General features: G+C 41.2%; 1 protein-coding gene across 2 annotated transcripts in view; it reads right to left on the bottom strand.

The window, feature by feature from the left end:
* Nucleotides 1-1068: 1068 nt before the first annotated feature.
* LOC119898702 (noelin-2-like) overlaps nucleotides 1069-14538 on the bottom strand; it is a 31648-nt gene continuing 18178 nt past the window's right edge. For both annotated transcript variants that reach the window (XM_038712898.1, XM_038712897.1), the window contains exons 4-8: nucleotides 14156-14375; nucleotides 13499-13605; nucleotides 4694-4870; nucleotides 4426-4599; nucleotides 1069-1966 (exon numbers count right to left, since the gene is read on the bottom strand). In XM_038712898.1, coding sequence (XP_038568826.1) covers nucleotides 1646-1966; nucleotides 4426-4599; nucleotides 4694-4870; nucleotides 13499-13605; nucleotides 14156-14375 — 999 coding nt within the window. In that variant the 3' untranslated portion in view covers nucleotides 1069-1645. The remainder of the gene's footprint in view (nucleotides 1967-4425; nucleotides 4600-4693; nucleotides 4871-13498; nucleotides 13606-14155; nucleotides 14376-14538) is intronic.

The following is a 14538-nucleotide window of genomic DNA, read 5'->3' as shown; positions in this document are numbered from 1 at the left end:
TGTGATGTTTCCACAATTAGATCCACATATAGCCAGAGCTTCTTTATTATCCACTATTGATCCAGCGTTTCATCTCATCATCACTGAGACCCCCGCTGTCTGTTGCCCCTGCCTCGTTTATTTTGTGTCTATACATCTTAACTGCTGTGTGTAGCTGTGACCTTTTATGCTACAATACAATTATGTGTGTGTGTGTGTGTGTGTCTTTGCTGGTCTCAACCAACAATACTGACTGATCTCTAGTGATGTTACCTTCCATTTTCAGCTCATAACAGCCACTTCAATAACAATGAGCAGGTTAACCTTTACAGCTGTGCCTAGCCCAAACTCAAAATGACATTCTCCTTGGTACTCCTGATCATCCATAACACTGCTTGGATCTATTAGAACCGATGTGAGAAAACTCACAATTAACTCTGATCCTATAAGAGCTCAGGTCGAAGATGCTATCTTTAATGTAATTCTTTCTGTGTCTGAAATGTTATTGGCCTTATTGGTTTTTGGTGTAACTACCGGCTGCTACTTTTCAGGGTTTGGTTAACATTGTTCTGTCTGATTTTTGAGGCCTACTTGGACGATGTAGTTGTCTATTTGAGCTCTTGAGATGAGCAACTGCACACAGTGTTCGATAAATTCTCTGATGCTATCTAACATTTTCTCATCATCAAATGTGAAACACCAGTCAGAGATAAATTCGAGGGGCATTGTTTCTCCAAACCTTTGACCTGGTAGTCAGATAGTTATATCCCATTTTGGTAGTTTTGTTTCGGTCAGGTTCAGGCAAGCTTTATCTTGTTTTGCTATGCCTTGGCATTTCCCTTCCCTATTTTGCATATATATTTAGCATTGAATATTGTTTCTTTTGAGTAACCTTCTCGTGGGGTCTTATATATCATGGTCTCTGTTTGAGCCATTGTTGTGTAAAAGGACGTAACACAGAACAAAAACAGAATCAAACCTACATTGTGTCCATTTTCAACACACATGAACACATGTAGACCGACACACATGTTTACATTGAAAACAAGATAAAAACTGCTCCAAAACAGAGACAACAAGAGTCTTGGCAAAGTTTGACAGTAAGGTTTATTGAATGAACAACCATGCTGACTGAACACGTCCACGATCACATCACAAACCCAGAATATCTCCACCTGGTCCGTCGTCATAGCTCGAGGTTTGAAGCAAGTTGAAATTCAGTTCACGAACTGCATTTTTTTTTTCGACAATTCGACCTCAACTTCCAAAATCACTTCTTGAGACACGAGTGGAATGAAACGCAACAGAATATAGATGAGCTCAAACTGTCTGACTTCCTTCTTTCTATCAGTGTTCCCGCAGCAGAGGCAGTTAATATTCCTCTTTGCTGTGATGAATATTCTTGTCTGTGACCTTTAGACATGTGTTCGACAACCGTGTATTGTGTCTAGTTATTAGCTCAGTGAGCCCTCGCAGTCTTGAAGTCATTCAAATTCAAACACAGTCAGTTCTCATTTCCCTGTTGACATGAATGACCACTGTTTGTGTGTGTGTGTGTGTGTGTGTGTGTGTGTATTGTAATTTGCAGTAGTTGCAGTACCATTAAACTATCGCCTTTACCTCTACTATAACTCCCTCACTTTTTTTCCATTTCCTATGTGTCGATCTATCCGTCACTCCGGATGACATGAAACAGTGTAACATTGTAGAGGACCTGGTGTCCGTTGTTCCAGGCGTACAGCGCTCTCTCTCTGGGGTTGTAGTCCATCATGCTGATGTGTGAGTACTGGTTGTGGAAGGGGATGTCAGTGTACTCGTAAGTGGAGGAGTTGGTGTGGTAGGCAAAGTGGACCTTGGCCCCGGCCAGGTGGGAGTTGGTCACATACAGTGTGCCGCAGATAATGAAGGCCTCCCCTGCACTGCGCTTAGGAAACCCCGTATCCCAGCTCTGAAGGACTTCCAGCGAGCGAGGGTCCAGACGACTCACCTGGAGACAGAGAGCGAGTGCTGGTCAAACACAAATTGTTCTTAAACACAATTTTCTTGAATTTTTCTTGCTGAAATTAATCAGGCCAATACATCAGCCAATATTAGTTCAATGTAGACATATCTGTATTGGCATGTATACCAGTGGATAAGTAATAAGCTACTGCAGTGCAGAAATGAAAAATAAATGTTTGAAAAGGTCTGTAATTCCATAGCACCTTTCTAGTCTTCTGACCACTCAAAGCACCACTGAGGCTACCATGCAAGGTGCCAACTGCATCAGAAAGGAACTAATCATTCACACAAAGCCATCAGGAGCAGTTTTGAGTGTCTTGCCCAGTGACACTTCAACACGAAGGCTAGGGAAAGCCGGGAATCAAACTGCCGATCTTCTGATTAGTGTGGTGCCCGCTTTATCACTATTCCACAGCCATCGTCCTTACATAGTTTGTCCACCAGAGAATAAGCCACGAACAGATGTATTTTACAACTGTAACAGTAGGAATCTTGGTCAAAACAGTTTCATTATCAAACATGTCAATCACAGTTATGGTGTTACATGCTCTAAGTGCACTTCCAACCACCTGCTTTATGCACATTTTTAATTTGCACATTAAAATTAAATGGAAAACAATGGATACAGATGTAGCAAACAAATCATGATGTACATGAAGAATGTGACTTAAATGTCCACTAAAGCTTCCACTGAAGAGGCAGCGAAAATAGTGGCAGATGAAAACATCAGATCTGTGTGGAGCGATTAGGAGACTGTTATGGTCCTCAAATTAACACATAAAATAAACTTAAATGCCGCATTTGCATCCCATTTTTTCCATAATTCTTGTTCATTTGAGGTTTGACTGGTGCTATTTCAATTACGTCATCTCATTCTTCTGCAATGGTTAAATGGCTCACTCACATATTACTACCACACTACCTATGGATGGAAACTTAACTGAACAGTCGCTCTTAAAGGGAGGGGTTTAGAAAATGGGCAATTACGTTATATAGTATCTGTTGAACCTTAAGTGAAAGTACCTTGGTGTGGGCCGCAATTTGATTTAATCCTGGGAGTTCAGTATTTTAAATTTTCTTTGGGGTGTAATTTATTTATTTTAAGATGGAAGTAGGGCTGAAACGATTCATCGATTAAATTGATTAATTCAATTACTAAAATGCATCGATGCAAATTCTTTTCATCAAGGCTTTGTTCAATCCGTATAACTATATAGCACACTGTTTTGCACAGACATATTACTGTTGCACTTCAAACTTATGCTGTGTGAACACAATGTGATTATGATAGCGCTGTTTCCAAAGTGGTAGAAGAGAGAGAAAATAGTGAGGGACGGTGAAGAAAGTTTCCAAAGTATTAGATTATTTCAAGCTGAAAGAAAACAACAACTCTATAATGTTACAGTCTGTCCACCGTAAAACGAAACTTATGTGGCCTAACGCTACCCCAACAGCACGACGGCACCTGATCATAAAGCACCCGGTGTTCTGCCAGAGGTACTCAGACAAGGTAACAGCAACAGAAACTTTAGCAATTAATGGAAATCATGATTGATTGTTGAATTGAAGGCTGGCCAAAGTAAGCAGCAATCCTCAGCTGAAAATGTGACCACGTGCGTTTGTTGTTCTGGTTGGGCCGTGAGTTCGGGTTGTAACATCACAGTCATGAGTTAACTGGGTGTCGGGGAGCTGCACCTTAGTATAACTTGTGTAGCACTCTGGTGATGTTTGTGTTAGTAAAGCAGTTGTCTGGTTGTTGGTCTGATGTTTGCTGTGTGACACACTTTGAATTTCCGAATTGGCCATGAATTTCGCCGCCACCAATCAAAAGTACTTCTTCTTCTGAATCGATGAAATAATCTGTAGAAGCTTCGAGTACTAAAATCATCGTTAGCTGAAGCCCTAGATGGAAGTGTTTTGTTTATTATTTTTCTGTGAGTTATCCCTGGGACATTTCACTTTGTATTGAATTGTTTGCATTTTATTGATTCATCCATCAATCTTTAGATTTATGTCGCCCACACTGCCCTACCCTTCCCTTCTTGTCCCCTTGGTATATCTAGTGGGTTGTAACAAGTACACAGTAATAGAAAAAACTAGCTGCAAACTGCATATAAAATAATTTTAGTTAAAACTGCAATACACTTGCTGTTTATTGTGATAAATTACATTTTTTCGGTGCAGTGATGTGTCTCTGTCAGCTGTTTTAATGGATTTTTAAAAACTGTGGGAGTTTATGACTTCTGGAATGTAAAGCAAACCTGCTGACAGCAGTAACTTCTCACAGGGAAAAAAACACATCAGTGGGTTTAAATTTAGTTTAAGTAATTTAACTTTAAATGTTTCTTATTCAAATACAGTGAGAAAACACCTTCATGCCTGTTATTTTGTGTGGTTATCACAGGAATAAGAGCACAAGAACACACATGCATAAGTGGACTGTACCATAATGTTTCCAGCATTAGGGATGGACGTGTAGACGGCCCAGAGTCCGATCTCATCAGCCATGAGGTCAATGTCAGAGGACCCTCCCCAGCTGTAGGGGAAGGTGTTGTTGTACCCAGCGCCACTCAGGCTGCGCTGGAGCAACACGCTGCGAGAGCGGAAATTGTACTGAACCTGAAAAGACAGACGCATACATCTCTCACTCTGGTCATCTGATTCTTAAACTGTTATTTTCTCCCGTGTTTCCATTTTCAGCCCCCTTTCCTACCAAGATGTTGCTCTGATGTTTATTGTAGTAGAGGGACCCGTTGTAAACCACATGGCCGGTTCCTGCCCAAGGGTGGGGCAACAGATGCTGCACAAAGTTCTGCCCCTTTGTGAAATCCCCCATGGTTCTGTACTCCAACACACGTCTGCCCTTATAGTAGCCGTCCATCGACCACACCTGATGAAGGAAGAAAGGGAAATAGAAGGTTCACCTCTGATATTACCTTGGTATCCAGGATGCAATATGAACACCTCCCATGCATTCAATTCTGTTAAATTTGCAGAGTCACATTGGTCACCAGCACTTAACTCAACTTGATTAGATAATGACTTGGTGTTTGGCTTTTGACTGGTGTGCAAACCCTGTCCTTGTATGTCTAATGAAATTATGTCAAATGACTGAGAGCAAAGATATTTGACTACCGTATCCTCCTCCAGAACAGCGGTTGTCTAATCATAGTTTGGCAACTGTAACTAGGCACTGGAAATCAAAGCTTTGGATTTGTCTACATGCTGAAGCAGTGTGCACGGTGATGTAAAAAGACAATAAAAAGAGCATAGATGGTTGTGCTTTCTTACATTCCTTTCTTAAAACAAAAATACAAGCAAAATTCTGTGTCTAATGTAAACGTTGGACATTGTCACTAGCTAACCAGGACACTAAAAGATAGCCCAGTTACAGTCTGTTCACCCTGCTGCAGTCTGGCAAGAGATACAGAAGTACCTGCTGTCGCACCATCAGACTACAGAGCAACTTCTTCCCCTGTGTTAAAGATATTTCTTAGGGGGCTTAACTGATGTAACAGGGAAAGGTAAGACAGGTCTAGCTGTGTGTTCGCTGACCTTCCAGCTCTAGTAATTTCTCTCATGTAACTTGTTAGGAAGACAGACTGATAAGGGAGCGACAGTAGCTCAGGCTAGCATGCAGGCTCCACATATTAGAGTACAACTCATGGATAAGTAATAGATTCAAATATGAAGTAGCATTGTAGTCAAATGATCATATAGATTTGTTGTTTTAGGTTAAGGTCAACTAAAAATGACGGAACAGGGAAACCTACAGGAACTAAGGGGAAGAGAGAAACATAAAAGAGACCAAAAGATGTTATCCTTCAGATTTGGTGTTGTCATTTGACGTGTTCACATGTTGTATGCTAGCACTTATCTCCTCGGCCGGGCTCAATAAACCATGCTATGTTAAGAATTCATCAGTCTGTCAAACTTCTTCATCACACCTGAACCTCGCGCACAATATTTCTTCAACACCCTAGGCTGTGAGGCTTTTAAATTGTCTTCAGCATTGCACCATGCAGAGATGGGGACTTGAGTTTGAGACTCGGACTCGAGTCGCACTCGCAGACTTGATTCGGACTTGAGATGCAGGACTCATGAACAATGTTTATTTTTAGGAAAGGTCTGATGAGCTTGCTGTTATTACCCTCCCTGCATTACATGTAACCTACTTAAGTACGCTTTTATCCAAAGCAACTTACATTTGAGGAACAACATACAAGCATCAACAAAGCATAAAATACAGCATGAGATCTACAGCTGACAATACATATTAATAAAAGCAGCAATAAATGCTAGTAAGCGCTAGTGGAACATATCGCATCAATGGGGTAAATACCTAGGGAAAGAAGTTAGAGTTAACAAAAAGTGCAATCAATACAAGATAGATAGAAGATAATTGTAGGGGATAGAAGAAGAAGAGCACAGGAAGTGCATGTTAGATGTTAGGAGTTAGAGGTGTTATAAGAGGAAATGTTCTTGGAAGAGATGAGTTTTCAAGAGCTTCTTGAAGTTAGAGAGGGACGCCCCTGCTCTGATGGCATGTGGTAGCTCGTTCCACCATCGTGGTGTCACAAATGCGAATAGCCGGGACTGAGATTGCTTTGTGCACGTTCGTTGGAGGAGCCTAGTGGCTGAGAAGGAAAGTAAACTTGTATTATGGAGTTTAGGTAGATGGGTGCAAACCCTGTAATCACTCTGTATGCAAGCATTAATGACTTGAATCTGATTCTGGATGCCTGGCATGGGTAGCCAGTGGAGGCCACACAGCAATGAAGTGACATGCGTCCTTTTGGGCTGATAAAAAACCAGAAGCTGGGTGGCATATTGAGTGAGGTAGAGCATCATATTTCTGATGTTGTATAGAGCAAAGCAGCACGACCGAGAGACAGCAGCAACATGGTCTGAAAAGGACAGCTGGTCATCAATCATGACACCCAAGTTTCTCACCACCCTGGTTGGAGGGATGGTTGAGGAGCCCATTTGTAGTTTGATGTTATGGTGGATAGATTGCTTGGCTGGAATGACCAAGAGTTCAGACTTAGAGAGGTTTAGTTGAAGGTGGCAAGCCTTCATCCATGCAGATATGTCCAAGAGACAGTCTGTGAGGCGGTGGGGTCGCCTGGTGGGAAGGATAGGTAGAGTTGCTTATTGTCTAGGAGGATCATGTGATTGACTGTGTCAAAGGCAGCTGATAGGTCAAGCAGGATAAGAACCGAGGATTGGGTTGCAGCGTTAGCTGACCTTAGGGCTTCTGTTACAGACAAAAGAGCCGTTTCAGTAGAGTGGCCCCTCTTAAAACCAGACTGATATGGATCTAGGAGGTCATTCCGTGAGAGGAATTCTGAGACCTGTTTGAAGACTGCCCGTTCGATAGTTTTGGATAAAAATGTTAGAAGAGAAACTGGCCGATAGTTCTCAAGTTGAGTTGGGTTGAAAGGGGGCTTTTTAAGCAAGGGTGTAACCCGAGCACTTTTGAAAGTGGTCGGGAAGGTTCCTGAAGCCAGAGAAGTAATTATCACTTGAGTGATTGCTGGGACCACAGTAGGAGATATGGCTTGGAGGAGATTCGTAGGAACATGTCCAGTGGGCATGTTGTGGGACGGCTATGGGTCAGGAGTTCTGATACTTCGTTATCCGTGAGAGAGAGTAAAGCGCCATTTTCCTGGGAGGGCAGAGGAACAGATTTAGTAGGACTGCTACATGTTAGCCTTGGTGTTGAACCTTTTGCACCATTTCCCAAGGGAGATGGAGGGAGACATGTATAAGGACTGCTACATGGTGCTCACACAGTGGGAGCTGACCAGGGGGGGATAGAATGGTTGATTTTGAGAGATTTAGAGAATTGGCTAGTTATAGCCGCCACTTTGCCTGTCAAGAAGGCAGCAAAGGTATCAGCAGACAAGTTTGTGGGTGGAGGAGGATATAGTAGCATTTTAAAAGTGGAAAATAATGACTTGAGTCACACTGGTTTGAGAGTCTAGGAGATGTGTTGACTTAAAGTAGTTTATAAACTGTGATTATTGGTCTCAGTGCACATTACATGGCTGTGCTCTGTAAGTGAAAAACAGGTTACACTTACAGAATTCCTTACAGCTATGCAGTATTTTAAGCAGCAGGTGATGTAACTAGGGATGAAATGATTACCGGTTTAACTGTAAACCATGGTAAAATTCCCGACGGTTATTATTACCGTACACATTTTAATTACCATGATAACCGGGTACGGTTAACCGCACTATTATAATCTCAAGGCAAACACTGTCCTGCGTCTCCCAGAAGCAGGCGCACATGCGCAGAATGCAACGTGGGTTTGTTTGGGTCAATGACAACACGGCAGAAGACAGCGTTGCGGAGATTTTTCAGTCACTCTGAAGTCCAGTCGTATTTTAGTTTTTATGAGAGTGCTGAGGGAAACTTCATTGAAGAAAATAACCTTATAGTGAACGCAGGGTGAGTTAACTTTTAGCTTTGGTTTGTCTCTCTGACTTGCTAACAGTGTGTAAACTGAAGCTCTCAGTTAGTTAGCTGCTCTTTTAAAAACGCTACATGTTGCTCTGTTGCTGTGTGCGTCGTGTGTCGGCAGAGTCTATTCGTCCACTGCACATGAGAACACGTTAGGCAATTTAGTCAACCAACCAGCATATCAGTTGTTGGGCTCATTGCAGTTACTATCACTGTCTTCTTAAAGAATTATTTGTTTTCATGTAATATAATATAAAATATAAAATCTTGATAATGCACACTTAGATGATTTTCATATGTTTACAAAAAGTATTTGCTGTTATTTTATTTTTTATGCATACAAAATGGCAATTGTATTTGTGGTTTTCAATATAAAACTTGTTGAAATGATTTCAGTGTGTGTATCAGTACATTTTAATATATTTTGGCACATTTTTACAATACCGTGGTAATACTGGTAAGCGTGATAATTTTGGTCACTATAATCGTGATATGAAATTTTCATACCGTTTCATCCCTGGATACAACACTCATTATAGCCACGAGAGACTTGAGACTTGACTTGGACTTGGATTTCTGTTCATTTCTCTTTTTCATCATTTTTGTACATAACGTTTGTTTTGTGAGTAGCATAAAGGGAACAAACTTCATCTCATTATGCGAACCTGTTGTAAAATGACAAATAAATTTACCTTGTACCTACTACATAACCTAACCTGCAGCACTTCCAAAACCAAGGAGCTATCATCAGCGAATTACATTTTTATATTGGATGGTAAAATAGAAAACCATCAGAGATCCCAGAAAACACAAACAGACAAAGAAGGAGAGAGGACAAGGTGGAAATTTGTGCATCCACAGTATGGAGGATTAATTACCCAAAGTGGGACAAGAGGTGAAATAGATTAAAGAATAGAGCAGAGAGCGCTGGCAAAAAGAGAGCATTGTTGGTGAAAAAGACGCTCTTTATTCCCTCTGCAAACAGAAAAGTACAGAGAGCAGAAAATAGGGAGCAGATGAAAAGGTTCTTTTTTTTGTGTGGGTCAAAGAAAAAAGAAAATCTCTCCTCTAGTGGCTACACCATCTTTTAAATTACAGTTAATTTGTAGTCGCATTTTTTTTAATTCCTACTGAATTAGAGACTTTCAGACAAAGGTAACTGATTACAGTGATTCTGAGGGACTTCAGTAATACAGTGTTTAATTGATACTCAGCTTGTGGTTTGCAAAGAAAATGAAACAGACTGATTGCTCTCTCTCTCTCTACCACCAACACTCTCTTCTCCCACTTCCCATTCCTCCCTATTTTCCTCCCTGCTTCACCAGCTCATCTGATGAAGCTTTTTCTGTTTTAAATCCCTTTAAAACAGTGTTTCAAAGAAGTCCCTTTGCTTTCTGGCAGCTGTACTCTTCCCACATTTGACTGCACCATTTACTTTATATAAACAAGCTCCAGACGCTGATTATACAACAAACGGTGCATGCAAGAAAGGGAGAGGGGAGTTTTTTGTTTTTAAACTCACACCTTACAGCAGTTTTAGAGATTGTTGCACCGTTTTCTTTGTGCTCCTTCACAGTTGGCCTACTCCCATATTTAAGTCTATCCTAATACAATGCTGACATGCAGTGAAGTTATCTCTTTGTAGTGCAACTATAATATGAAAGATAAAGAACAAAAGCCACAGTTCTCATTCTCAGCAAATATTTACTATTAAGTTCAGCGCATTAGACAAATCAAGTGGGTGTCATGGCCTTGGAAATGTTGTCTGTTTCCCCTTCCTTTAGGTCAATTTCACTCATGTCCAGTAAAAAAAATTATATGTTCACACCAGCTTTTACAAAGAAACCAAGAAGATCAAACATGAAGTCGTATGGAGAGACAGGACACTCAGTGATTGGACAGTTTTGGTGACTGTCATACTGCATCAGTCATCTGTCATTCAGTAATGTTACATGGACCCACGTGGGGAAATGAAAATACTATGACTGACAGCAGGTCATGCAGCACTACAGAACCTTACAGTATGTGTCCATTTATGTTCTCTGGAGTCGGACACAAGCTCAGCAAACATCTGGTGTTACTCTTTCACTCACTTTCTGATATATCAGAGAAAACCCATGTACTGAAGCCCACATGCGTTACCATGGTTACCAGATGATTGTTGCATATATATATGTATAAATCACTCACACAGATTACTTTCTTAACAGTGTACAATCAGCATATATTTAACAGTAGTTTTTGAAACCATGCTAAAATTATATATCTATCATGGAAAAAAAGCAGGGTTGCTCAATTAAAAAGTTTAAATGTTCTTAGTTTTTGCTGCAACACAATGCTGTGTGTTTAGGCGTCTGATAAGCTTTCCAACACGTGGATCAATCCACTGGATCGTATTTCTTCTGTTTTCAGTCTTAACATCATCAGCTGCTGGACCTCTGCAATTCCTAACCCTAATCACAGTGGTCAACAACAGTGGGAAACACTATTTGAAGGAAAGAAAGACTGTCCAGACAACAGAAAGAAGACCCACTTGATTTGTCTAATTCTTATTATCTTCAGCTGGACTGTGGGTTTTGTCCGTTATTTCATACAGTGGAGTCACGCTAGGAATGAATACAGCTACTAGTGACCATTTAAAAATTCTAAACTCTCTTTAATGTCTTGTCTTGACCTCTTTTCCTGCTCTTCCTCCCTCCCTCTACTGTTGTTTTTATTTTCTTTGCCCCCCCCCCTCCCCACCCATGGTTCTTTCATCGCATCCTGCTTGTCTGTCCCAACTGTTGTTCTTTTGATCAACCTTCTCCCGCCTCCCCTCTACTGTCGTTGTTTCTTCCTCTTTCTGTCCACCCCCTCTTTCGCTTTCCGTCCCATGCGTCACACCTCTTCACCAACAGGCCCCATTATCTCTCTCTCTCTCTCTTCTTTTGCTGTGTCTTTCTCATCCTTTCTCTCCCTCTAACTGTATCACAGCAGAGACATCATGACAGATCAGGGGATATCCACACCTCAGCAGCTGTTCTCAAATACAGCGACAGGTGTGTGCACGCACGTGTGTGCGAGTGTGTAAAATATAAAGAGTGCACACACATACACACACATTCACACACTGATGAGCTAATGAAGAATTCATAAATGCCAAACTGGGACCCTGTGCAGACACTGTAGTCATGGATACCAAAGGATGTATGAGAATGACTTTCCTTACAACGTGTGTGTGTGTGTGTGTGTGTGTCTATGTGAGGCACTACCTCCACACAGCTTTAGTTAATAAGATAGATGTTGTCCAGACTGGAAACTCACTGATTGATTTTATCTGACTTCCTTTTATTTAAGAAAATAACATTTAAAAAATAAAAACATAATTATTTTCACAGATGTTTCTGATGTTCAATATCAGCAACCTTACAATCATGACCTTATGAAATATCACAGGAAGCCAAGGTCGCCTGCGTTTAGATGCTGGGAGCGTTCACAGACTTCACTAATCATGAAATATACAAACAGTAACATCTGTTATTTCATTTTGGGTTTGATATTTCAGCAACACTGCAGATGAAATTAATGCAATGCTGTTCAGCAGCAAATTCTCACACAGTATATGAGAGCAAGAACACCAACGCTACCATGTGCATTGAAAAACATTCAGCCATAAAGTAAGGAAAATGTTTAATGTTGTTTCGCAAAACATCTTTTACACCTGCAATAGTTTTGCATGTTGCTCTGTGTCTGCTGGATGCGCATGTTGACAAGTTAGCCACAACAACTGTAGAAGCTGAAGGCACATCAGGACTGTGTTTCTGACCCTATAGTGGTCAAAACTGAATTCTCATCTTAAAACTACCAATGGAGTTTTTGGCCAACAGTAATACTATGGTGCAACGTTTTAATGAGCCATCCCATTTTGTTTGTATCTCATGCATATGCTTGAGGAAGCACATCTACAAGCCCAGTCTCATCCCAGGGTTTTGCTTTGTCAGGCACTGTCAGTATTTGACACACAAGGTACCGTTCAGCATTCGTATGAGACACACTGGGCTTTCAAATAACTCCAATGTAACACATGACGCGACAGGGTCATGGCTTTAAAGCTATTCCCCGGCTCGACAATTGGTAGCGGCAATGCACCAAGAAACGTAGCAATGTGCCAACAAAAGGCCGCAGACTTTTTTGTCAAATGTGCCCAGTGAACAGCTTACAAATAAAGTAGGGTAGCGTGTATCTTTCAAGGCTGCATCCAGTTCTCCTTAATAAATCCATGGTTTAAACAATGCAGGTTTGAAAATAAAATCAGCTCTGCAAATGTTTTATGAGGAAGAAAATGCATCCGACACGTTTGTTAGGCCCCAAGGATACACACAGTGCATATATTAAGAAACACTAAATGTAAACATAACTGTGTTTATTTACAAGAGAACTCCACAGGGCTCCTTTAAGTTTGAGGGAAAGCAAGATAAAAGTAATTTCAGCAGATTACAGCTTTTTATAGTTTCAGTTGCTTATTTATAACACAAATCCAGAATGAACATTTACTGGATTTAAAATGTATCACTTGTACATTGCTGAATGTCACATTCAGATTCAGGAACATCTAGATCCCACCCATAACCTCGCAACTATAACAACAGTCACGCCGGTACCTGGGAAACAGGAGGCAATAACTGGGATAGTGCTGCTGTGTATAGCTCCTTCTCATCACCAGGGAGAAGCTCTAATAGGGAACAGGCAAGGGTCACCATGGCGATATAAATCACACCTGGCAACTGGGAGACAGTCGCCTTGACAACTAGCTTAATATGTGCTCCCTGAACAAAGTGCACGTGTGTGTGTGTGTGTGTGTGTGTGTGTGTGTGCGTGTGTGTAGGAAATGGGTGAAACAGAGTGCACGCTGGAGTCATATTAGAAGTAAGGCAGCAGGACATAGAAAAATACATTAAGAAAAATATAGAGCTTTGCTACCTTGTGACCACATTCACAACACCTGCTTCACTTGCCACACACACACACACACACACACACACACACTCACACACACACTCCGTACACCTACTCTGCTGTCAGAGCTGGGAATCATGGCATCAGTCATCCAGGAGCCAAAGCGGGACCCCGAGGCTCTCATGGTGATCGGGATGCTAACAGCAGTCAGACGACCACAACCTGTTGGAAACGATGGGCTTATTGTGTCAAATCTACAAGATCCAGAAAATAGTGAATTTTATATACAGTAAGCAAATAGCAAAGATTATGGACTTAAAGCAACAATTTGTGTTCAGATTTTCTGGAACCAGGAGTGAATTTGGAGTGGGTGATCCCCAGTCGCCTGGACAGCTTCTTTATAAGTGGCCATCACATGACAGAAATGTGTTTCATAACACAGACTTTCTGTAAAAATTTCAAATCCAATCTGAGAAAATCCACATTATTATATAATATATAGAAATATATTAAAAAAAGATTTTAAAAAGCTGCCTGTGTTCCAGAAAATGTTAAACAACTAAATCACAGGCTGAAGACCTCTTCTCATGACGAGAGAACTTTTCTTCATGTGTATAATCTGTGGAATGCTCCTTTAACCACCTGAATGTCAGGCATTTCATGTTCTTGACTTTCCATGTAGAAAACACAACCTCGTGAGTGACTTTCGAAAGGCATCATTAGTGAAACTTCACTGTGCATGAATGAGTACTTCTAACCCTCCAGCACGTACCGAGTTTGTTCATGCAGCTGTGTAGCCTGGTCTCCAACAGTAAAACCCTCTGCTGAAGCTCCTCATAGTCGTACGCTCCGATCTCTTCCTGTATGGCCGCCAGGATGATTGAAAGGTTGAGGAGCTCCAGTCGCAGTGAGGACAGCGTCTGTAGGTCCAATCTGTACTGCTCCACCACTGACAGAAGGGGCCGTAGCTGAGACATCTGGCCCTTTAACTCCTGTGGGTGCACGAAAGACAACAAGAAAAACAAGTTAGAAAGAAGATGAGGTCCCCATTAATGTGGTTAAATCTTTTCTCTCTCTTTTGGTTGAGGTAGCTCGGAGTAAAGTTACTGCTGCTTTACAGCCAATTAAGGCAGTTCATGGTCATGAAGCCATCTC

The sequence above is a fragment of the Micropterus salmoides genome, unplaced genomic scaffold (genome assembly GCF_014851395.1).
Source record: "Micropterus salmoides isolate LMB-PRFRI ecotype aquatic unplaced genomic scaffold, ASM1485139v1 Ms_hic_scaffold_12, whole genome shotgun sequence".
NCBI classification, from domain to species: domain Eukaryota; kingdom Metazoa; phylum Chordata; class Actinopteri; order Centrarchiformes; family Centrarchidae; genus Micropterus; species Micropterus salmoides.
Note: the sequence above shows the minus strand (reverse complement) of the source record. Positions and strands in the feature narration are given on the sequence as shown.